Source organism: Ambystoma mexicanum, chromosome 4p (genome assembly GCF_040938575.1).
Source record: "Ambystoma mexicanum isolate Mex_15411 chromosome 4p, UKY_AmexF1_1, whole genome shotgun sequence".
In the NCBI taxonomy this organism is placed as follows: Eukaryota; Metazoa; Chordata; class Amphibia; order Caudata; family Ambystomatidae; genus Ambystoma; species Ambystoma mexicanum.
The window spans coordinates 112,250,046-112,274,624 of NC_090927.1; the positions used below are offsets into that span (position 1 = coordinate 112,250,046).

General features: G+C 45.4%; 1 protein-coding gene across 2 annotated transcripts in view; it reads right to left on the reverse strand.

Annotated features, from left to right (window-relative positions):
- Positions 1-24,579, reverse strand: part of MPV17 (mitochondrial inner membrane protein MPV17) — a 1,213,029-nt gene that overhangs the window by 997,285 nt on the left and 191,165 nt on the right. The window contains exon 3 of one of the 2 annotated variants that reach the window (XM_069605498.1): positions 22,500-22,577. In XM_069605498.1, coding sequence (XP_069461599.1) covers positions 22,500-22,572 — 73 coding nt within the window. In that variant the 5' untranslated portion in view covers positions 22,573-22,577. Of the gene's footprint in view, positions 1-22,499; positions 22,581-24,579 lie in introns of both variants that reach the window. The other variant, XM_069605497.1, reaches the window with a different exon arrangement.

A 24,579-nucleotide genomic window follows, 5' to 3' on the forward strand; every position in this document is an offset into this window, starting at 1 on the left:
CGTTTAACTGGTACTGCATTGTATGGCAAATCTGAAAATATAGTATGGCTAAGTCTTGGTCCAGCTAAATCTAGAAAAAGAGTTCTAAATTCATACGAAGATATAGAAACAATAGCCAAACATGATCCCAACAGCCAAGACATTTTAAAAAACAATTTATTGGACACATACTACCCAAACAGGAGTACCACTTTGGAAACCATGTGTCTATACCACCTAGCCCAAAACTACACATAGAAAAATAATATAAAACCTGATGAAAAAAAAGGTAACTACAGAGTGACAAACTGTGAAGGCAGCTTAGTAAATTAATCAGATCAAATTGTCATTAAAGACTCCTCAACATAAAGAAGTATATTACATGTCCCTGCTACAACTCTTTTAACCATGGAGAAAAAAATACGAAATACTAGATAACTATGACTCATATGAAGACGCTTTCAAAGCAAATGAAAGCACTATAACTGATGTAAACTTTACACAGTACAAAACAATGTTGCACAATGTTCAGCAACACGAATAAGAACTCCAGGCGCAACTAGATAAGGACCCACCTGACAGTAGTCAACCTTCTGTAACAGGAAGCCAGGAACCACTGGGAGAACCACTAATAACAAATGAGGCAGAATTAGCTATAATAGAAGTAGAAAACACCATGTGTCTGTATGAAGATAAAGAAGACTTAACTATACTACAATCAAAACTAAACAATGAGCAAATGTAGCATTTTTCAAGAAGTAACAAAAGAAATTGCACATGGTGTACAACATGAAAACAAAGAATGCACCTGCCAAAATTACAAACCTATACTACTGTACGTCAGTGGTGAAGCTGGTTCTGGCAAAACATTCCTAATCAAAATCATCAGTAAGTTCCTTCAACAATTGACAAACAACAAGCTGTCAGCTGTTGTCACTGCCCCCATAGGTTTAGCTGCTTACAACATAGGTGGTGTCACTTTACACTGATTACTACTCTTGCCAGTAGAACACCGAAACAAATTAGACTATTACAAACTTTCTACAGAAGCTGCAATGGAACTACGCAGAGTATTGAAACAAATGAAAATGCTACTAATAGATGAAGTGAGCATGGTGTCCAACCTAATGTTGGCTTTGATTCACCTCAGATTACAAGAAGTACTCAAAACAAACTATGAAGAGCTCTTTGCAGGAAAACACATTATTGTTTTCGGAGATCTTCTTCAATTGACACCAGTAAAAGGTGAGCCTATTTTCAAAACATTAGGACACAAACTATGCCTTGGAAATGTTGACAGCATTGGAAATGTCAACCTTTGGCAACATTTCCAATATAGAGAATTAACAGAAAACATGCAGCAATCTGCAGATCTCATTTATGCCAACATCTTAAAAAGTATCAGAGTTGGTATACTTTCTAAAGTAGCAGAAGCAATATTGAAAACCCGGCACATTCATGCAATTTATGGTGATAATGCATGTGCTACAGATGTTATGGAACAATTAGCCCACACAATTGTCAATTGTATGGCCTTAATGCCAACTCTTGCAAGCTGTTTCAAATTCAATGAAATAATGTTAAGTAAAGAAATGCAACCAATAATGGAAATTAGCGCCACAGACAAACTAGATGCGCATGGTATGACACTACCCATGTGTGACCAAGCCACAACAAGACTAAATAGTTTAGAAAAATCAATCTCAAACACAGCAGGCTTGGAAAAGATATTAAAATTATCCTTAAATTGCAGAGTTATGCTTAAACGTAACCTTGACGTGGACCAAGGACTAGTTAATGGAACACTGGGTACAGTTGTTGGCTTTCAAACATACCCACGTGACAACAAAATTCAATTTGTCAATATTCTCTTTGACAAACTTACAGAAGTCAAAAGGATAGGACGCTCAACAGCTCAATTCCTTCTCTTCAAAGACATGTATGTACGCAGAGAACAATTTTCTCTAACTCTTGCATACGCAGTCACCATTCATAAATCACAAGGTCTTACCCTAGACAAAGCAATGATAGACATTGGTAACACAGTCTTTAAAGAAGGCATGAGCTGCGTAGCACTATCACGCTTACGTACACTTGACGGTCTATTTCTAATCAACTTTGATGCAAGTAAAATAAACGCTGATATTCCTTGCATTCTAGAATACAATAGGCTTCGCTCACTATACACCCCCCATCTAAACACATATTCTGTACCACAAAAAGTAAAACATTGTAAAAGAAAACTAAATCAAACAGAAAGTAAAAGAACCTAAAACTTCATCAAGTACCACAAACATAAAAGAACCCATTAGGGAAAGTAAACCAGGTACTTCATCAAAGAAGGAAGACAAACTAGAAAAAAATCAATCAGATACAGAACTACCTCGTCCATTTAAACTCTCAAATATAGTTGGAGTAAGTTGCTACGCAAATGTAGCAATGAATATTCTATTTCAATTGCCACCAATTGTTGACAACATTTACTTACACAGTACAGACCAATTTTGTTTGCAATTGTTAGTACTTCACAGAAATGCAACAAACAATCCTGATAACACGTATAGTGTTTATGGAATAAGACAACAATTGGACTACTGTGCTGGAATGGTTAAATTCACTATAAACTCACAGGAAGATCCACAAGAATATCGAAAGTACTTACTACAAGTACTGGAAAATAAAAACATACTTATAAATGAAATCTTTCCGATATCATGCATGTGGAAACATACATGAACTCTCTGCAACAATGTGACACAAGAACAAATCCCCCAATGAACGCTTCATTTATATATCAATACCTAATTGTGAATCCATTCCATTTCAGCATCTTGTACAAAATGCAAACCATGGTCGATTATGTACTACCTGCAATTCGGATAATCGCTCCATGTTACTAATACAAACACATAGTAAATACGTAATACTAATGCTTCTACGTTATAATGCAGATGGTACCAAAAACAACTGCAAGCTGACTGGATTCACACATGGTCAAGTATCACTTGGCAAGAAAACCTTCACAACAATAGGTATGAAATACCACGCAGGAGCCACAACCAATTCAGGGTACTTCATTGCATATATAAAAAAGAAATGAAGAAATGTGGATGGTTTGAATGAAATGATAGTACCATTACTCTAAAGCAGAGATTACCAGCAAATCTTTCAAACGCTTATTTAATGTTAATGTTAAAGGATATTTGTACCGCGCACTATCACCACCGGAGTGGTCCCCTGGCGCTCTGGCGGCTCTGAAAGAGGGAGGGAGAGGTGGGATAGTGGGTGGATGTTCTTAAAACCAAAATTTAATAACTAAACTGTACTTAAACCTTAAGTAAACTTGTAGTAAAAAAATATAAACTGTTAGAATATTCCAAAACCTATCTAACTGCCCGAAGATTCTACAACAACTAATCAGATAAATGAATACCACTAAATTAGAGCAAAAAATAGACTGTTAGAATACGTCAATTGGTATCTAACTGTCCCAAAATTTTACAATATCCAAACAGATAAATCAATACCACTAAAATATATAAAAAATAGACAGTTAGAATACGCCTACTGGTATCTAACTGCTCCAAAATTTTACAATATCCAAGCAAATAAATGTTACTGCTCCAAAAAACTGCAACAAGCCAATATATACGGCATTAGCCAGAAACAAGTGAACACTGAACACAAACAAACAAATTAACTGTAGCATAACAGAAAAAGGTTTTTTTTTTTAATCCAACATGGATTTTATTTTCTCCCACAGACCCAATGATTTTAGCAACAAACACAGAAACTGAGCAAATTGCACAGTACTCTGGTTTGCAATGTACTAAATATGATGGTAAAAAAAAAAGAAATGTTTATTATTTAATGTAATAAGTCATTACAAAATACCAATACTAACATGCTTTTTTCTTTCATCACAGAAATGAACAAGAAATACATGTACTCCAGTTACTAAACCAAACAGTAAGTATATTATAATAAGTACAGCCATCGCAGCATATCACACCCATAGTGGCTTATAACTTTGTTCCTTATAAATGTGTTTTTGATTCCAAAGTTATAAGCCACTATGAGTGTGATATGCTGCGGTGGTTGTGGCCAGGGCATAGAGTCTTGGGTGCATGATAGAGTCAAACATTTCAACTATGGCCTATGGGAACTTTTAATGTCCGCGGACATAATGAGTGTTCTTAGAACACTTTCAACTTGCCAGCGAACAATACGGACAGCGTCCTCAGGACACCCCCATTTTGTTTATTTACGAACATTTCAGGACACCGCTAGTGTTCTTAGAACACATTCAACTTGCCATCGAACAATACGGACAGCGTCCACAGGACACCCCCATTTTGTTTATTTACGAACATTTCAGGACACCACCCGTGTTCTTAGAACACATTCAACTTGCCAGAGAACAATACGGACAGCATCCTCAGGACACCCCCATTTTGTTAACTTACAAACATTTCAGGACACCGCGAGTGTTCTTATAACACATTCAACTTGCCAGAGAACAATACGGACAGCGTCCTCAGGACACCCCATTTTGTTTATTTATGAACATTTCAGGACACCGCGAGTGTTCTTAGAACACTTTCAACTTGCCAGCGAACAATACGGACAGCGTCCTCAGAACACCCCCACTTTGTTAATTTACGAACATTTAACGGACACCACGAGTGTTCTTAGAACACTTTCAACTTGCCAAAGAACAATATGGACAGCGTCCTCAGAACACCCCCATTTTGTTAATTTACGAACATTTAACGGACACCACGAGTGTTCTTAGAACACTTTCAACTTGCCAGCCAACAATACGGACAGCGTCCTCAGGACACGCCCATTTTGTTAATTTACGAACATTTAACGGACACCGCAAGTGTTCTTAGAACACATTCAACTTGCCAGCGAACAATACGGACAGCGTCCTCAGGACACCCCCATTTTGTTAATTTACAAACATTTAGCGGGCACCACGACTGTTCTTAGAACACTTTCAGCTTGCCAGCAAACAATACGGAAAGCGTCCTCAGAACACCCCCATTTTGTTAATTTACAAACATTTCAGGACAATGCAAGTGTTCTTAGAACACATTCAACTTGCCAGCGAACAATACGGACAGCGTCCTCTGGACACCCCCATTTTGTTAATTTACGAACATTTCAGGACACCACAAGTGTTCTTAGAACACATTCAACTTGCCAGAGAACAATACGGACAGCGTCCTCAGGACACCCCCATTTTGTTAATTTACGAACATTTCAGGACACCGCGAGTGTTTTTAGAATACATTCAACTTGCCAGCGAACAATACGGACAGCGTCCTCAGGACACCCCCATTTTGTTAATTACGAACATTTAGCGGACAGCGCGAGTGTTCTTAGAACACTTTCAACTTGCCAGAGAACAATACGGACAGCGTCTTCAGGACACCCCCATTTTGTTTATTTACAAACATTTCAGGACACAGCGAGTGTTCTTAGAACACATTCAACTTGCCAGCGAACAATACGGACAGCGTCCTCAAGACACCCCCATTTTGTTTATTTACAAACATTTCAGGACACCGCAAGTGTTCTTAGAACACATTCAACTTGCCAGAGAATAATACGGACACCGTTCTCAGGACACCCCCATTTTGTTTATTTACGTACATTTCAGGACGCGGCGAGTGTTCTTAGAACAGTTTCAGCATGCTTGCGAACAAAACAGACACATATTGCGTCCTCAGGACACCCCCCATTTAGTTTATTTAGAAAATTTCAGAACAGCCGTAACGTCCGCAGACAAATCGAACACAACAAGAGGGTCTACCACATAAAAAAATACAACATTTAACCTATCTCATACTCTCCCACCCTCCCCAAACACTCTTTCACACCAACACACTCTACTAAATACAAACCAAGTTTCACTGCGCTGTCAGCGGACGTCCTCGAATCCAAGATGGCGGGCGCTACCGAAAATCTGACACGCTTCACGCTCTACGCCGTCCAATCAGCGAACACGCCGCATGTCTGCGGACATGACGCAAGCCAATTGGCCAATCAGGACACTGTCCGCGGAGCGAACAGGGAAGTGTGTCCGCGGACCGAACACAGATATCACTAATTTTTTATGACCTACTTTTTGGTCATTTTAAAAAAAACTACTGGATGGATTTTCACCAAATCTACAAAAGCACGCTCTTGGGACCAAGCCACTACTCCTGGTCCAAATTTGGTGAAAATCCGTCCAGCGGTTTGGGCTGTAGGCGCAAGCAAAGTTTTTTCCCCATTCAGTCTATGGGAAAAAAAGAAGTTTTGGGACCCCCCCCTATAACTTTGCCCCCCCGGACGAATCCTCACCAATCTTTGCAAGCAAATTCCCGGTGAACCATATACTTTTTTTGCAAAGTTTGGTGAGGATTTGTCCAGGGGGAGCGAAGTTATAAGCCGCCCAAAAGTGCTCTTCCTATGGAAACAGCAACTTAACCATAACTACACAGCCATTACTGTGGCTGTGTAATAATGCATAGATCTTTTTGAAAAAGGAAGAGGGTTCTGATCATGCAAGAGTCTCCCCTACAGGATGAGACCACATGATACATTATTAATAAATGATAAATTATGTAAATATGAATAACTTCGTCTTGTTTGATAGAACACATTCAGGTTGCATGTCCCTGAATTCATCCTGATTATGTAAATCTGGACAATCACATTTCATTGATGGGATAATTTCCTACCAGAAGAGATGGAACACAATATTACTAAGAGTCCAAATTGTTCAGAATAAACCTCTGTCACATGTCCAAAATATGTTCAAACTATGCAACTAAGGGGTATATTTCTCTTGGAGTGACAACATGTTAATCAAACCAATGGGAAATTTCACCAATCAGACATTTTTATGTAAATAAGACTGTAAGGAAGGCACGGTTTCAACAGTGAGACAGACACAAGTGAACACAGTTCAAGGGTGTTTATTGAACTTTAACAAGGGTGTGAGAAAACGCCTATCTAAACCTAAATCTACTGATGGGAGCAAGTTACGACTATCAAATAATAATAATGCAGTCCTAGTGGAGTCTCGTTAAAATAAAAGGGCCTATACCTAAAAAAAAAATGATTGCCGATCCTTACAGCTACACATACACAGTGAGGGGTGGTGTTCAAGAAAAAGAAAGAAGTGTTCACAAAATGATATATCAGGATGTTCAGGCCGTTGGCCTCCCTTCCCCATGTTTTCAGCACGGGACAAGGCGGTTCACTCAAGCAAAGCACACACTCTGGCATCTTCGGCACAGGGACACAGTTCCATTACCAGCATCAGGACCTTCTATGATGCAAGTCTCTTTGCTTTCCAAAAGTCTCTTGCCTCAGAGGGCCTGATGTACAAGAACAAAATAAACACAGAAGTTCCTGTTCTCTTTGAGTGTTCAATTCGGGTGTCTCACCCTGGATCCCCATCAGCCGGGCTCAGATCCCTTTTTATATCATAGTCAGTATCATGGACCCCCCTCGTCTGGGCTCAGATCCCCCTTTTATAATGTTCAGAGAAAAATATGTCTTAGGTGTCTCACGGTTCACCCCGGATCCCCCTCAGCTGGGCTCAGATCCTTTCTCTGTCACAATTAGTCTCCCTCAGCCGGACTTCGACCAATTTTAACATGCATTCAACTATCGAAGACTTTCGAATGTGCACAAGATTTAGCTTGACCCGTTGAAGGACCACTTCGATCTCAAAATTTCCCTTTCAAAAGTTGCCAATTAGTTGGATACCTGACAGAGACCTTTGAGTGAGCACCCACGTGGACCACTCTGTCTATGGTATCTTATTTGGCCTCCCTAAAGTTCAATCACTGCTATGGTTTTCATACACTTTTGCCCCTTGCAACCTTGGTTCTAACACAAGCTGGTTTGGTATCAGTCTCCCTGACTCACCGGCTGTGCTGTCTTTACGGATGACAGATCCCAGCCTTGAAGCGCTTTAAAGCACTTCACTTGTGTATAAGCGCTTTACAAATAAACAATTACAATTACTGGCGCTGCTTTGTTGTAGGAGCCAAGGACAGTACCATGGCAGCAGCTGCTCCTCCCCGCCTGGGTTATCGACATGGGGGAGCCTCTGACACACAATGCAGGTTTGCTTAGCTTTAGTTCCCGGTTTTAGGTTTCTTTCTTTCCAAGGTTCGTGAAAGTAACGGTCTGAAAATGTCAAGGGCACTTCTCTCCTTGCAACCCTCTCTGGTCTTGCCGTCTTTCTCCTCGTATTAAACTGCCATCGTGGAACCGCTGTTTCCTTGTGTTATTTGCCTCCCTCAGAGTGTGCTTTTGTGCTTGGTCTTTTATCCGCATGGGGAAGTGTGATGGAAGTCAGTTGGGTTTAATGATCATTAATTGCTTGACGTTGCCTGACCATAGTATTGGGACATGTCAGGTACACAGCTCTGGTGTTAGTCCGTTTTCGCTGCCGAAGAGCTGTCCATGATAAAGTGTTCATGTAGGTAAAGGGGATGGGGGTTGAGTTTCTAGGTATCCTACCTGGTATGATGGGGAAAGGGTGTTATAGGGAAGGGGATACCGCGTCTCACCTTCTGATGTCCAACTTCCACCCCTCGAAGACCACTCATCCAGGTGATCCTCCCGCACTGGTCCATCCCCAGGAACTGGATCCAAAAGCGAAGGCTGTGTCCTGGCCACCTGGATGGCAGATCTCCGGGGACTCGCGGGTGAGACACCTTCAGGTTTCTCACAATGACATAGTGCAGGAAACTGAAAGCCTATGTAAGTTCCAACCCACAGAAATTGGGGAGGTGGTGCCTCTGGAATTCTGCAGATTAAGAAAGGGCATTATGTTGGAAGATGATAGAGACCATGGGCCCTGTCTAGGAGGAAGCCTGAAACAGATTTTTCTGGCGTGAGACCTGATTTCCCTGAGGCAGAGAAAGCCAACAGTGGATGATCCATGCAGACTGGGGGGTTTATAATCATCTCTCTGCTAAGTCCCTGGAATGGGTGGAACTAGGAGGGGAAGCCATTAAGAGGGAACTGATTCCAAATAGAATATTTTAGCATTTCCGTGTGAAATGTAACTTGCTTTCACACTTTATCCAAAGCCAATTGAGAGCTGATTCAATGTAGAACAAAAAACACATATTCCCATTGCACACAGTCTTTTAAGATCACAGCCAAATAATTTCAACGCTGTGCTTTCACAGGCATAGTCAACAATAGGAGCAGTGACCCGGTGGCCAATACTCCATATCTCAACAGGGAATTTTTAAAATCAAGATCTGTGAAAGTATACTCATTAAAAACACATACTAGGATGAAAGGGAGTTTAGCTGAACCACTTCTATACCCACATAAAAGGATGCAATTTTAGCTGAGCAGTCAAATCTTGCCATTTACATTCTGTGGAGGTGAGAGGACCCTGAATTAGATACACTTAAATCATCCAAGGGAGTTGGGGGGACTGTTGGTGTTCTTTTATAAAATCATAATTTTGGGTTAATACATAATACATCTAAATCAATATTCTGTGTGTTCTAAATTAATAGCGCAGCTTTCGTGAACTCAAGCCTACAGATTTTTGAACAAACACCATTGCTTGTATTTCATGTACATGCAAAGGCTAGAAACCAACCACACCACTATGCATAGGGCAACACTTTGCTAGAGGGTAATGTATATGAAATATAATAAAAGTATAATATTTTAGTCTGTATAATGTTTCTCTGATACCAATACTGGTCATTGAAATAGGAGAAAATAAATGCAAAGTGATTCATGCTGTACATGTTGTGTCATATCATGAGATTCAGTCACTTCTCCCCAGAGGGGGAGCCTCTTTTTATGAGACTGGGGAGGTGAGCCCGCTACGCAATATTCCTCAGACGGGTGGCGGAAAGCAAGATCAATCAGCGAGATACTCCGCTCTTGGGGATAGGGAGTCCAGTTCCAAGGAACTCCCTTTGTATCTTACTTCAGAGATACAGAAGGAAGCATCTACCTCACCAGAATGCTTGTACAACTGTTATTGTGGTATCTCTACTGAGGCGTGTCGAGTCGGTACTGACACGAGTAAGCCCCATAGAGTAATAAAGAATAAGCAACTGCCTGACACTGAGACAAGGAAGCCCAAATGGAGTGAAACAGAGCCTGGTCCAAACACAAAGGAAGGACTATGGCCTAAGAAGTGTGAAACTAACTACAGGACTCTTTATACTTGTCCCCATAAAATCGAAGAGCATAAAAGAGGTGAATCCAAACACTGGGTACACCACACAGTTCTCAGTGGAGAAAAAGAGAAACCAGTAGACATACGATTGAGTCTCTTAGAGCAAGAACTCATTCTACTAGGCCAGCAAGAGACAAAGAGACGGTTTATCAACAAGAACCAGACATAGAAGAATCTACTGGTGAACAAGCATGATACCACAGGAGCAAGAGAGACTATACCATGAAAGGACCAAGACATAGAAAACGTTAGGGGTCAATACCCCTGTAGAACGAACTTTGAGGAATACAAAAGGACTATCCAAAAGGACGTGGAAAAGTCCTATAAAAGAACTGAATCAACTTGTGAAAAAGATAGCCGAAGGCTACTTGAATATTCCATATTAAAACAGAATAAGTCTATTGAAAAGTATCCTATCCAACCCCAGGTGAAGGACGTCATTCCCCTGTTCTTTAGTTGATTAGAATTAGTGGCAAGGTCAGGGCAGGTTAGCTGTGGGACTGGGAACAGACTGCTGTTTTGGACTTGTACACTAACGTCGAGCACCCTAGTTTTAGTTGGGTTAGGTAGGGTCTGCCCTTAGAGTTGAAACATGGTGAACCCTGGTCTCTCTCATCCTTCTGACCCGCCACAATGTGTAGCAAAATGTTACTTATATTACCCAACAAACAGCACGTAAAGTGTATACCTTATTGTTCTGATTACAACTAGAGATCTAGATATATTTAATTTAGTATGATTGTGTGGTTATAAAATTAGTGAGAATTTTACAGGCAGTAGGCCAGCAGACTTCCTCGGCACAAAGTTTGGGTACCACCTTTGATTGCAGTTTTCCGTGAAATAAACTAGAATGTTAACCCAAAATACTGTCAGTTTCTTGTGGGATTGTATGCAAGGATGTGTTCAAGCAAAGGGTGTACACCTTAGCGAAATAAAACCTTGAATTCACTATAATTCAAACAAACTTAAAAAAGCAGTGTGGTGATGTGACTGGAGCAAATTCTTAACTGTGCGCCTTATACCCCAACAGCATCAAAAGGTAAATCATGTCTGGCTGGTGCTCAGTTAGAAACATAACAGTTCACTGCAGAGCCTTAGGACTAAGGGAAGAAACATACATCTGACACGTAAAGCTGCATCTGGAATCAGGGCGCTGCTTATACATAGGATGGATCTACCTGGCACATCATAGCTTGAGCCAGAACCGTAGCCCTAATTCCATGTTGATTGAGCCCCAGGCATTAACCAACTGAAGTCGGGGACTAGGAGTCCTGCAAATCTGATTTCGTCAGCAGTGATTCGCCAACATCTCCTCCCAGACAAGTAATGTATCCGATTTGTAGTTATGGTCATTATTGGAGGTTTGAAATATTGGTCCAAAGTCGGCATGTACTGGCGATACTGAAATCTAAACAACCACACCCATTTGACCTGCACAGGGCGGGTTTCGGCCCTGTGCCATCAGTACAGGCGATTCCGGGAGATTGCCAATTTTGCGATTTTTCACATATAGTAAGTTAGGACACAATATAACATACACAAGGCTATATCAGACCTCCACATGCATGTCAGCTACGGACCCGGGCAACGCCGGGGGGGTATGCTTTACTATGACAGGCAAAGTGAGTCAGACTGGATGCATTCTGGGACATATCATCTGGTAGTCTCTGTACTGTGGGAGGCACCTCTGATGTAGTACTGTGGGAGCATCTGCACTCAGTAGGGTAGAGTGAATTCTGGGGTTGAGGTGCTGTGAGGGCAGCTGTAGTGCCTCAAAGTGCATTTCTGGATAAGTAGTCAAAGAGACATCGTCCTAGAGGTGTCTACTTACATTCTGGGGAGCATCTGACTGAAGGAAGGCAGAGTACGCCAGGGCACACGCTCCTCATTTGTGAAGGCCTTTTGCATTGAGTGAGGCAGAGTGCCTTCTGGGGCATGTACTCTCCTGTGGACAGATCCACTGAGGCAGAGTGCCTGTCCACTGAACAGATCCGTTGAGGCAGAGTGCCTTCTGGGACATGTACTCTCCTGTGGACAGATCCGTTGAGGCAGAGTGCCTTCTGGGACGTGTACTCTCCTGTGGACAGATCCGTTGAGGCAGATGCCTTCTGGGGCGTGTACTCTACTGTGGACAGATCCGTTGGGGCATGTACTTTCCTGTGGACAGATCTGTTGAGGCAGAGTGGCCTTCTGGGGCGTGTACTCTCCTGTGGACAGATCCGTTGAGGCAGGGTGCCTTCTGGGGCGTGTACTCTCCTGTGGACAGATCCGTTGAGGCAGAGTGGCCTTCTGGGGCGTGTACTTTCCTGTGGACAGATCTGTTGAGGCAGAGTGGCCTTCTGGGGCGTGTACTCTCCTGTGGACAGATCCGTTGAGGCAGGGTGCCTTCTGGGGCGTGTACTATCCTGTGGACAGATCCGTTGAGGCAGAGTGCCTTCTGGGGCGTGTACTCTCCTGTGGACAGATCCGTTGAGGCAGAGTGCCTTCTGGGACATGTACTCTCCTGTGGACAGATCCGTTGAGGCAGAGTGCCTTCTGGGGCATGTACTCTGCTGTTGACAGATCCGTTGAGGGAGAGTGCCTTGGGGCATGTACTCTCCTGTGGACAGATCCGTTGAGGCAGAGTGCCTTGGGGGATGTACTCTGCTGTTGACAGATCCACTGAGGCAGAGTGTCTTCTCGGGCATGTACAGATCCACTGAGGCAGAGTGTCTTCTCAGGCATGTACTCTGCTATGGACAGATCCGTTGAGGCAGAGTGCCTTTGGGCATGTACTCTCCTGTGGACAGATCCGTTGAGGGAGAGTGTCTTCTCGGGCATGTACTCTGCTACGGACAGATCCACTGAGGCAGAGTGCCTTCTGGGACATGTACTCTCCTGTGGACAGATCCGTTGAGGCAGGTGCCTTCTGGGGCGTGTACTCTCCTGTGGACAGATCCGTTGAGGCAGGTGCCTTCTGGGACGTGTACTCTCCTGTGGACAGATCCGTTGAGGCAGGTGCCTTCTGGGGCGTGTACTCTCCTGTGGACAGATCCGTTGAGGCAGAGTGCCTTCTGGGGCATGTACTCCCCTGTGGACAGATCCACTGAGGCAGAGTGCCTTCTGGGACATGTACTCTCCTGTGGACAGATCCGTTGAGGGAGAGTGTCTTCTCGGGCATGTACTCTGCTACGGACAGATCCGTTGAGGCAGAGTGCCTTTGGGCATGTACTCTCCTGTGGACAGATCCGTTGAGGGAGAGTGTCTTCTCGGGCATGTACTCTGCTACGGACAGATCCACTGAGGCAGAGTGCCTTCTGGGACATGTACTCTCCTGTGGACAGATCCGTTGAGGCAGGTGCCTTCTGGGGCGTGTACTCTCCTGTGGACAGATCCGTTGAGGCAGGTGCCTTCTGGGGCGTGTACTCTCCTGTGGACAGATCCGTTGAGGCAGGTGCCTTCTGGGGCGTGTACTCTCCTGTGGATTGATCCGTTGAGGCAGGTGCCTTCTGGGGCGTGTACTCTCCTGTGGACAGATCCGTTGAGGCAGGTGCCTTCTGGGGCGTGTACTCTCCTGTGGACAGATCCGTTGAGGCAGAGTGCCTTCTGGGGCATGTACTCCCCTGTGGACAGATCCACTGAGGCAGAGTGCCTTCTGGGACATGTACTCTCCTGTGGACAGATCCGTTGAGGGAGAGTGTCTTCTCGGGCATGTACTCTGCTACGGACAGATCCGTTGAGGCAGAGTGCCTTCTGGGACATGTACTCTCCTGTGGACAGATCCGTTGAGGCAGGTGCCTTCTGGGGCGTGTACTCTCCTGTGGACAGATCCGTTGAGGCAGAGTGGCCTTCTGGGGCGTGTACTCTGCTACGGACAGATCCGTTGAGGCAGAGTGCCTTCTGGGACGTGTACTCTCCTGTGGACAGATCCGTTGAGGCAGGTGCCTTCTGGGGCGTGTACTCTCCTGTGGACAGATCCGTTGAGGCAGGTGCCTTCTGGGGCATGTACTCTGCTGTTGACAGATCCGTTGAGGGAGAGTGGCCTTCTGGTGCGTGTACTCTGCTACGGACAGATCCGTTGAGGCAGAGTGGCCTTCTGGTGCGTGTACTCTGCTACGGACAGATCCACTGAGGCAGAGTGCCTTCTGGGACAGGTACAGATCCGTTGAGGCAGAGTGTCTTCTGGGACATGTACTCTGCTACGGACAGATCCGTTGAGGCAGAGTGTCTTCTCGGGCATGTACTCTGCTACGGACAGATCCGTTGAGGCAGAGTGTCTTCTCGGGCATGTACTCTGCTACGGACAGATCCGTTGAGGGAGAGTGCCTTCTGGGGCATCCATTGAGGCAGAGTGCAGTCCCAGATATGTTGTCCAGTGAGGGAATTTATAACTAGGGAGGAGGTGGGAACTCTGGGTAGGCGCGCCATGTTGGAACTGCTGTGTTGAATTAAACATTGCCTTCTTGAAAAGGTAGTCCCATGAGGCCTCTGTGTTTAGTGAACAAGTGTATTACAAGAGTGGCTCCTTCGGCCCAAATCAGAAAGCAAAGGTCGAGTGGCTGTTTCAACGTGTCTCTCCCTGAGCTGCGGCGTAGGAAGTAAGGCTGGTGACAGGGTCGGTCGTGAATCGCCAACTCTGTCACAACACGGTCGCAAAAATGCAATTTGTTTCTTTTGTGACACTATTTGAGTAGTGCCAAGGGTGAGTTTTTTGGTGAAATATGTTGCAAATTGTGTATTTATTTTAAATATTTGTTCAGAAACTCTGGTGAAAACTAGGAGCTGCACAGTGAAGAAACTCATCAGACTGGCCCACACTAGCATGGTGGGCTTGCACTTGGGGCTCTGCACTATTGCCCTGCAGGCCATGCCAAGCCTGGCTTGTGACATCACTCCCCTAGCAACACCAGAGACCCTGCAGTCCGTCTGTATCAGAGATAGGTGGCGGCTGTTCCCTGCCTGCTGCAGCAGCTGGGTGGAACTGACTGCAGTGGGTGTGGCATGCAGATAGAGAAAGTGGTAGAAGACCCTTGGAAGGGGGTGGAGGCAGAACCCGCCCGATCCTGTCTGACGGGAGTAGAGCAAGAGCTATGGAGGACAACCGAACAAGACAGAGCTGCGCTCCCACAACGATTGGTTTGCAGTGTAGACCCGAGGGCCAAATCCCCCCACATTGAAGAAGCTCTCTGCCCTGAGTCTCCTGAGCACTGTGATGTTTGGAGCCTCAGTGCGTGCAGAGACTTCAAAGTGCCTCTGAAAGTCCTCCTTTGCTCACCAGGAGAGCCCAAAGTCAAACAATGAAACAGTCCAAAGCTGAATATATGTCTCATGTCCTGCACACATTCTACTGTCAGGGTGACTATTCTGACAGAGGAAAGGAGCATCATACCAAGTGAGCATTGCATGCTCAGAAGGAATGCACATTCAAATTACACAGAATGTTTGATAAATTGGTGGTCATTCTTATGTTCCCACAATGCACTTTCTTTTTATGCAAAGCAGCCAGCATCCTATATTCATGGCTCCCAGACTATTGCACACCTAGCTACGCGCCTCAGACCCGCCCACATCACTGACAATCCATCACTCACCCCCCGCCAGCCCACCTAATAGCCCCTTCCCGCGTCACACACCCTGCTGGAAGGGAGGCGGATGGAAGGTAGGGGAGTTTCCCCAGTAAATGTCATCATGCAGGCGAAGGTCTACCTCATACAGGAAGCGTGAGGACTGCAAGGCCCTCGAGAAACACTGTAGAGCAGGCTTGTCCAACTCCAGCTCTCGAGGGCCGGAAACCTGACGGGTTTTCAGGATATTCTTCATTAATAATCACCAGCAAAAATGTGCATATATTTTTAATCATTGTATGCAGTGGTCGAAAGTGAGCGGGAGCGGTGCTCCTATACTTTTTTTAATTACCTTGTACAGCTTCTATACTTTTATTTTAAAAAGAAACCGTTCCGGAATGGTTTTATTTTAAAATAAAAGTGTAGGAAGTAGTTGAAACCTTCCCTTTCAGTGCACTGCACTGAATGTTTCCTTAAACAGCAGGTGCAAGTGTTTGGGGGGTGTATTGTGTGTGGGAGGGGTTGTGGCGATGGGGTTTGTGGGGAGCAGTGGCAGGCCAGCAGGGAACATAGTTCCACTACTTCTTTTCGTAGACTTCGACCACTGATTGTATGCAAATGTACCACATGAATTATAATGGGGCATCCGGAAAATCCGACATGGACCCAGCCCTTGAGGCCTGCAGCTGGGAAATCCTGCTCTAGAGCCCCCTTCGGGAGAATTGGGTTATTATGGCCAGCAGAACCTCTGGAGGGGGATCTGGCTGCTGTGTTCCTAAGGGGAACAGGAACATGACTAAGAAAAATGACTAGAAAGGGAAAGTGAGCCCACGGCGCCTGATCTCTCCCCTTGAAATGAGCAAGGCGCGTGCTTCCTTCCCTCTCCAGAGCTGCCCAGCCTATGAATCCGGCCACGCGCTGCTGTGGCAAGGATCCTCCAGAGAGATCCGCAATAGCTCTTCTCATAGCGGGCGGCCAAAGCACAGGTAAGCCACATGGAACCCCAACATCACCAGCAGGCTTTCAAGAAGGTTCACAAGAACACGTCCAAATAATGCCCAAACATAAAGATGCTTATATGAGGGCAACACCATCGCCGTGACCTGATAATGCCGCCCGTCCCTCCTTTTATCATCGATAAAATGTCAGGAGGCCTGGTCCTGCCTGTGACTGAGCATCAACATCTATCAAATACCAAGAAACGCGTGTTTACCGTGAAACAGCTACAACTCGAACCACTGTGTCTGTGCGCGCATGTGTGTTGAGATACCACACATGAGATGTTTAATATGACCCGGGGGCGGGTTGCTCTTCATCGGTGCGGTTCCTGAAATAGCCCCCGTCAACCCACAGAACAAGCGGAAGCAGGGAGTGCATGCACCACACCAGCACACGTCAGACCTGCACCAGGACGGTAAGAGGCGGTGGGCGTGGCCAGCAGCCCTTCTCCTGTGCCAAGAGGCGAGTAGCTGAAACATTCATTCAAAACACAGCACCGCTCCCGGCACCAGTCCAGCAGATTACATGTCACCCCCCATTCCATGAGGGAGAAGGGCCAAGATGGGCCGGACTGGAAGAAGCCTTATCCAGGCCATTCCCACTGGACCGCAGTCTCACAGTGAGTCCAAATATCCACAATGACTATACATTAGTAGACACGTCCTCCAACATCTATCTTCAAACAAATCCATACAGCTCCCGGGACCATCGAAAACAAACTAAATAAACATCCAATGTCCATAATCCCAGGCTAACAATTACTAAGAAAACAGTATGCTGCGAGGAAAATATTCTACATGGATCCATTTCCAGATACAAATACGACATTCACATTTGCAGAACTTCAACGCAAATACGGTCTACCGAACCAAGAATTCGGAACATATCTGAAACTGACTAAAGTAATAAAAGAATTTAGGGCAATCGAAGAACCACTAAATGTCAATAGAGCGGAGGGCTTTCGACTGACGAGCAAAGTATACAAGGCCAGCACATTCCATAAAAAGAGAATCGCTGTTACTACAGCAACAATAATCAGCTCCACCTCCAATAAGCAATCTCACTATCACCATGGGAACCGATCTATAAAAGAATTAGCCCATGTCTGGAGGCACATGCATTCGTCGAGCCCGAAGGTTTTCATCCGGGGGATTGTAATCTCCAGTTTGAGCCCCTGTCATTGACTGATGGTATTTGTGAAGATGAGGATGAGGATAGAGTTTGGAATGTGGAAGCCCTTTTTGCCATGCCCCCCCCCCCCCCCCCCCCCGCCCCCAGATGTCCAAGCAAGGACGCTCCAGCACTCGCTAGTCTCTTTGTGTCCCTGAGTAGGCAAGCATGTAACGGGAGGATTCCCCAGCAGAATACACAGATGTGAACAACCCCCGAGTCTCGCTCATAGACTATATACTGGTGAACTTGGAAATGGGGGCACAGACTTTTGAGTTTGCAGTAGAGGAAAGGGTGGAAAGTTATCATCAATGGGGGTAGATCTCTCTCTGCGGCAGGGGCCTCCCTCTGGAACAGCCTTCCTGCCTCCCTGAAACTTGAGGAGAACCATCTTCGGTTCCGGAAGCACCTCAAAACCTTCCTCTTTGCCTCTGCTTTCTCTCTCCCTCTCCCCTGCTAATTCTTCACTGAAACTGTACCTGGGCCACTCTCACCGACCTCGGTCCTTGGCCCAGCCACTCTCCACTTGCACTGCCTCCCTGGCAACCCCAGCACGCGGGACTGTCTCTGCATCCCTTACAGCCCCCCCTCCCAGCACTTGTCTGCACTTACCTTGCACTTGCCACCAGCTGGCCCTATTTATTATTTATTTTTTATTCTACTTACCCTGTTCAGCACTTCCCCCTCTCCCCTTCCCCTTGCACTTTTCCCTTCCCCCTACCCCTGCACTTGCGCGATCTGAATGACACCTGGCCTAGTAGGATCGTTGTCTGTCTTCCCCCCTGTTTCCCCCTCCCTGCCTCGTCGCGCCTTGAAACACTTGTGTATAGGCGCGTTACAAATGCCATATCATATCATATCATCATCCCGTGACGCTGCGGGGGGCCGTCCAACTATTTCGGCTATATGGGGGCTAGTGAATTATCAGAGAATGTAGCCTTTAGGCTATCTAGTAATGCTAGAAAAGAGGTCAAGTGGGTTTAAATTAACAAACCTGAGAAACTCTAAGCTATTTATGATTGTATTCTCCCAGTGCTGGAAAGTGTTTTGCAAGACGATGGAGGGTCGCCATGGCATTCAACACTTGTGAATGACATAAAACCATTGTTTACTGCCAATGCCAGATTAAATCGCCGGATTGTCACAAAAACGAACACTTGGTTTGGCCACGATTGCAGGAGGGCAAAGGAGAATCTGATTAAATGCGAGAAAATTGTTTCCGAATGCGGAGGGAGGCAGTAGAACCTGCCCGGTCCCAATACAAGAGTTTATTAAAAGAGAAAAAAGAGAAGTACCAAAGAGACATTTGGAATTCCCTCCTAAATGCCATTATAGAGAAAGATGCTTGTAGGAAACTGAAGCATTTAAGCCCAAAAGCACATACAATGCAACATTCCAGAATCGGTCTGGCATACGCATTTTTCATTATTGCATGCAGGAACGAAAGATATTTTGGATACCAATCATATAGGAATATTAGTGAACAAAATATTGTTCCCCTTAGCTTAACTTTAAGCCAAGTGATTACTGCCCTCAAAAGCCAAAAAGCTGGAAAGGCACCTGGCCCAGACAAGGTACCGGTAGATTTCTACAAATCTGAGCCCATGATATGGGCCCCATATCTTACCAAGCTTTTCAATGCTGCTCTGTTAGCAAATGTCATTCCTCCGACATGGACCCAGGCTAAAACCATCCCATTGTATACAAAGGGCGGTACCGCCCGATATCCCGGCTCGATGTGGGAGGGAAAGCTTTCGCCAAGGCATTATTGGTCCACCTGGAGGCCTGGATGGGAGATAATAACATCTTACCCCATCTACAGGCTGCCTTCCGGGCAATCACCAGTACTATCGACCAATGCTTAAGATGGAAGCTATTGAGTGATAAATAAGCAAACCTGAGGAATATGCGATTGTATGTCACATTCTGAGTATTCCATCTGCCCTTCTAAAGGCAATTCAAAGTCTATACACAGGGGACGAAGCTGTAGTAAGATGGAGTGCCGATGACGGGGTCACCAAGAAAATCCCAATACAAATGGGTGTACGACAAGGGTGCGTTTTGACCCGAAATGTTTTGTCTTTTTATTAATGGTATGATTCCTAAAGTACTGAATTTACCTTGTGATGCGCCATTAGTAGCTGGAGAAGATGCCCACTTTTAATGTTTGCTGATGATGCAGTGTTATTGGCACTGACCCCCGCTTGGCTTAAATGAACTATTTTTGGCATTTGAAGGATTTTGTGATGCAAATGGGCTTTACACTAATGTGAAAAAAACGAAAACTACGATCTTTAAGAAAAGTCGAACTAAAGGACTTGACACATTAAATCTGACACTCAACGGGGGTGTGTTGTGCAGGTTAGTGAGTATGCTTATTAGGGTATCCGGTTTACTGAAAATTGCAATTGGTCCTACCAAGTCTCTAAGGATCGCTACAGTGGAGCCATTGCTAAGTTTGCCCATGATTCTGGCAATTGGGCTGTGACGGTATCCTTGGAAGCGTATTCTGCTCTGGCTAGACAAGCAGTGCTTTATGGAGCTGTGTGGAGGAACCAACTGCGATCAATTTAGTATCAGTGAAAATAAATTTGTGACGAGTCTACTGGGACTTCCAAGAAGTACTCCTACTGTTCCGATCATCCTAGAGGTGGATGTCCGGTGGAACGGGTTACCATGCAAGTCCAAACCCAAATTATATTGGATTTGGGTTTGGTCCGCCCCAGGACTATGTATAGATTGGTGTTGGAAGATATCCTATCACAGGAAGATGGACGTTCGCTTCCCTGGTTGGTGTACCTTAAGGAAGCCTTCACTCAGGATACCGAGAAGGCTGGTTTGAACCTCAGCTCATCAGCTGGGGCTTAAAAACATACAGATTAAAGAAGCCCTCTTGCACGATGAAGTGTGTAGCCTTTTCTCGGACATTTTAAGCAGTGAAAGTGGAAGGAGATATTGCTTTGGCTATGAAAGTTATTTGGACATCATATGTCCAACATCCAGCAGGGCACTGTACCTCAAGCTCCACTTGGGCACGTTAGCCGTGCCTGAATTATTACACTAGTGGAACCATGATGTTTTGAACAAATGTTTTTTTTTGCAAAATTGAAATTGAGAAGTTTACGCCTTTTCCCTTCTTCTGTCTGCTTTATCAGGCCATTAGGAGAAAATACCTCAAGCCTCTATTTAAGTGTAGTTCTCCCAGAAGTATAAAGGAAGCACTGGAATTGTGTGTAAACTCTAAAGATGACAGTGCATTCTGTTGTAAACTTTCTGTCGAGGGCATGGAGGATACGATCAAGTCGTAACTTATAATGTGGTCTAGAACCGAAATAAATTTAAGATGAAGAATTAGCACAGCGTCGAGGGCCCCCAGCAAATCCCAAACCCTGCTCTTCCTTCTACACAGGGCTTTATGGTCACCAGACCGGATGCACAAAGTCATAGATTGATCCACCCCACTCTTTCATCCTCTTCCTCACAAGTTCTCTCTCTATTTCCTCTTCTCTGCTAAAGCAGAAAGCAAACAGGCGCCAATCCAGACCTGGATAAGGCCTACAAAGAGGCGACTACCAGGTCCTCACCTCAAATCCAATTTGCATAACAGAGAGAGTCTTCGTGGACTTGGATTGAGTAATCCAAACCCTCTACTTAGGGAAATGTAAAAGAGATCGATTTTATAGCTGTATGCACAGGTTGCCTGTTCAGACATGCATTATATCCATCTCACCATGGAATGGCAGCACCCCGTGTATACCCGTCGTCCAACGTTCTCACAGTCCATATGAAAATGCATTGAACAAAAGTCTATATTGGGAGCGAATATGTTGAAATGTGTGTTGTTCCTTGCAAATCCTCGATACAAATATTTTCAAATCAAAAGACAATAGTGTGATGGCAAAACGTTATGGAAGCTTGGGCCGGGATGAGAGCTCAGGGGCAAAATATTTGGCTTGGAAGCAAGAGGACACAGCGCAACACAGGTTCGAATCCTATTTCAGTGCTTAGAGACTGGTGTCGGGTATTAACCGCGTTATAAAAGATTAATCAATGCGCAATCTGCTGTGTGGTGGAGTTACCCTGGAATGTGTGTCTGTACCTAAGAAATAAGACTGTCTTGCATACGGGGTGTACCGAGGCATATGTGGTGGGACCCAAGCACACGCTGGCTGCACCTGGGCATATATGGCTTTCTCTGCCACACAGTACCTTGCCACATGTGACGGCACCTGGATGCGATTTCTGAAACTGATCAAATGAGACTGCAAGCGTTCTTTACATGCCCACTGGATGCAGTGCTTGCTAGTGTTGAATGAAGTCGTGACTGGCTTTCCTTTATAAACCGGCACATGTGCCCTCTTGTCTATTTACACACATGAACAGAAGAGTACTAGGTCAGCAGTCATTCCTAAACCAAATCAGGGGGTAGATATTATATTCCAGTTGCTCTCTGATCCCCGGATCCTGTGGGCATTCAATACAACCAGGTGCATTCACTTTCTGTTACAGTTCTGGATTCCATCGAGATTTCAGAGGGGGGTCCATAAATGTATGCAGAAACATGGGGTGTCTCTTACCAGCTGTGAGGATCTGCATCTTCCAGGGGTGCTTGGCCAGCAGTTTCTGATAGGACCTCCACAAAGCCGCCATGCTTCCTGCTGAGGGAAAAAAACAGCAGTCAGGTGAGGGGTAGGGTGCACACTGTACCAAACAGAGCCCGGCTGCAGCTGAGAGAGAGAGAGAGGCCAAGGTCCCGTGACCCCGGCGGGGGCCTGCGGCAGGAGTCAGGCTTCTGCGGAAAGTAGTGAAATGCTCACTGTTGAACTTTCACCCGCACATGCCAGAGGGGGGAGGGGCAGGGACAGGCTGCCAAGTTCTCAGTCAACTGCGTCGTATACTGAGCTCCCAAATTGCCTCGTGTCTGGCGAAAGCAGAGAAAAATCTCAGACTGCATGAGCGAGTGAAGCGCTCGCCTCAGAGATTTGTTTGCAGCTCACAGACGAGGTTCGAATCCCACCAGGCACGCCTCAGCCCTTCATCACAGACTGAGCATCATTAACGTCGGTCATCAATATACAGTGCACAGGAGCGAGATTTAAAACGCTGATCTCAATACCAGTGAAAGTGGCAGTGCAAGTTACACCTGGCCCAGCGCAGGGCTAAACTTACAAGTTCGCAGGGCGAAGAGAGACTAATTGCACAATTAAAACGGGGGAAAAAAGTTGTGGGGCGTGGCGCAACAGGGCAGGGAGAAAACAAAAAGTAATATGCAGGAGGAAAAGTTAGCTCAAATGGCAAGGGAGAGAAGGTCCACGGTCAGTCTGGAGGGTTTCCTGCTCGAGCCAGGGCCCTGGAAATCAGCAATGTGTGTCTATGGATGGGATAGGCATTTGCCAGGCACTTCCAAATAAATGGTAGCAAATGGAAACCTGGGCATTAGATGCCAGGCATGGCAAATGCCTACAAAATACCTATACACAATCCAAAACTGATGACTATGGCAATGCTTGTTTTTAAAAGGACTTCAGTGTAAGGGCACGCATGGTGGTTATACGTCAAGTGGCTGAAGGCAGACTTTGTTAAGACAGTGTTTGTTGACAGCGGTGGTGCGTTTCCAGGTCCAGTTAGGACAGTAACTCTCAACCCGCTGCTTTGAAACAGCATCAGCAGGCCCACTGCAGCACAGAGTTTGATGTTACTGGTGTGTAAAGCTACCTCAAAGACATCCTAGGAGGGTGTGCTTTGGGCAGGGAGGGCCAGGAGGTGGGTGATAATGGCCATGGGGTTTAGCATGGCCATAAGCAGTCAGTGGCTGGGTAAATAACCAAACAACACCTGCACGCTGTGCGTCTCCTCCTATCCCATCTCCCTCGAAGCTGTGCTCCAATACAAACATTTCAGGTTATACTCGCCACCAAGTAGCCAAAACTAAACATGGCACACGTGAACATGACTACCAACCAACCCTGCACACATCTAGAACCACAGTCACACGTGCCATTCACGAGGTGCTTATCCAGTGCGGTTTCTTCTTTGCATTTTGGAACGTGTACTTTTGCTGTAGCCTATTATAAATCCAGGACTACAAGGCCCAGAATGCATGAGCATCTCCCGAATGGCACGAGGCCAGTGGGGTCTTTTGGAAGCGCGGGAGGGGCACCTTCCGTGAATAGCAGACTGTGCACTGGAAATGTACAGCGTGTAGAAACTGCGACAAGCGCTATATCATGCTGAGTTCCTATCTAGGCAGCCGAAATGTGTGCAGGTGGCAGACAACGTGAGCTGCTGTATGACATTTCCAGCGCACTCCCCACACCGCCTTACACAATCCAGCTTCATTGCACCAGTGCTTTGGCTTTCTTCAGGCGGCCGAGGCGCTATATTCTGAAGGGTAAAGCTAGAGAGGTGGCGACGATGTGAGCAGGCGAAACCGAGAGCTTCGTACCCAGTCCAAGAGAGGAATGTACCTTTCTGTGGCCAGTCATTGTGTGCGCGCCAATGTATTCCACGTGTTGATGTTACAGTGCTTAGGGTTTCCTGTAACCAGCTAGAATTGTTGACTTAAATAGTACTTCATTCTCAGTTCCTCCCACTTCTAAATGTTGCATTTGGTGGCATTATTACCAAATGTTCAGGGACGTCATTTAGGGGACGCAA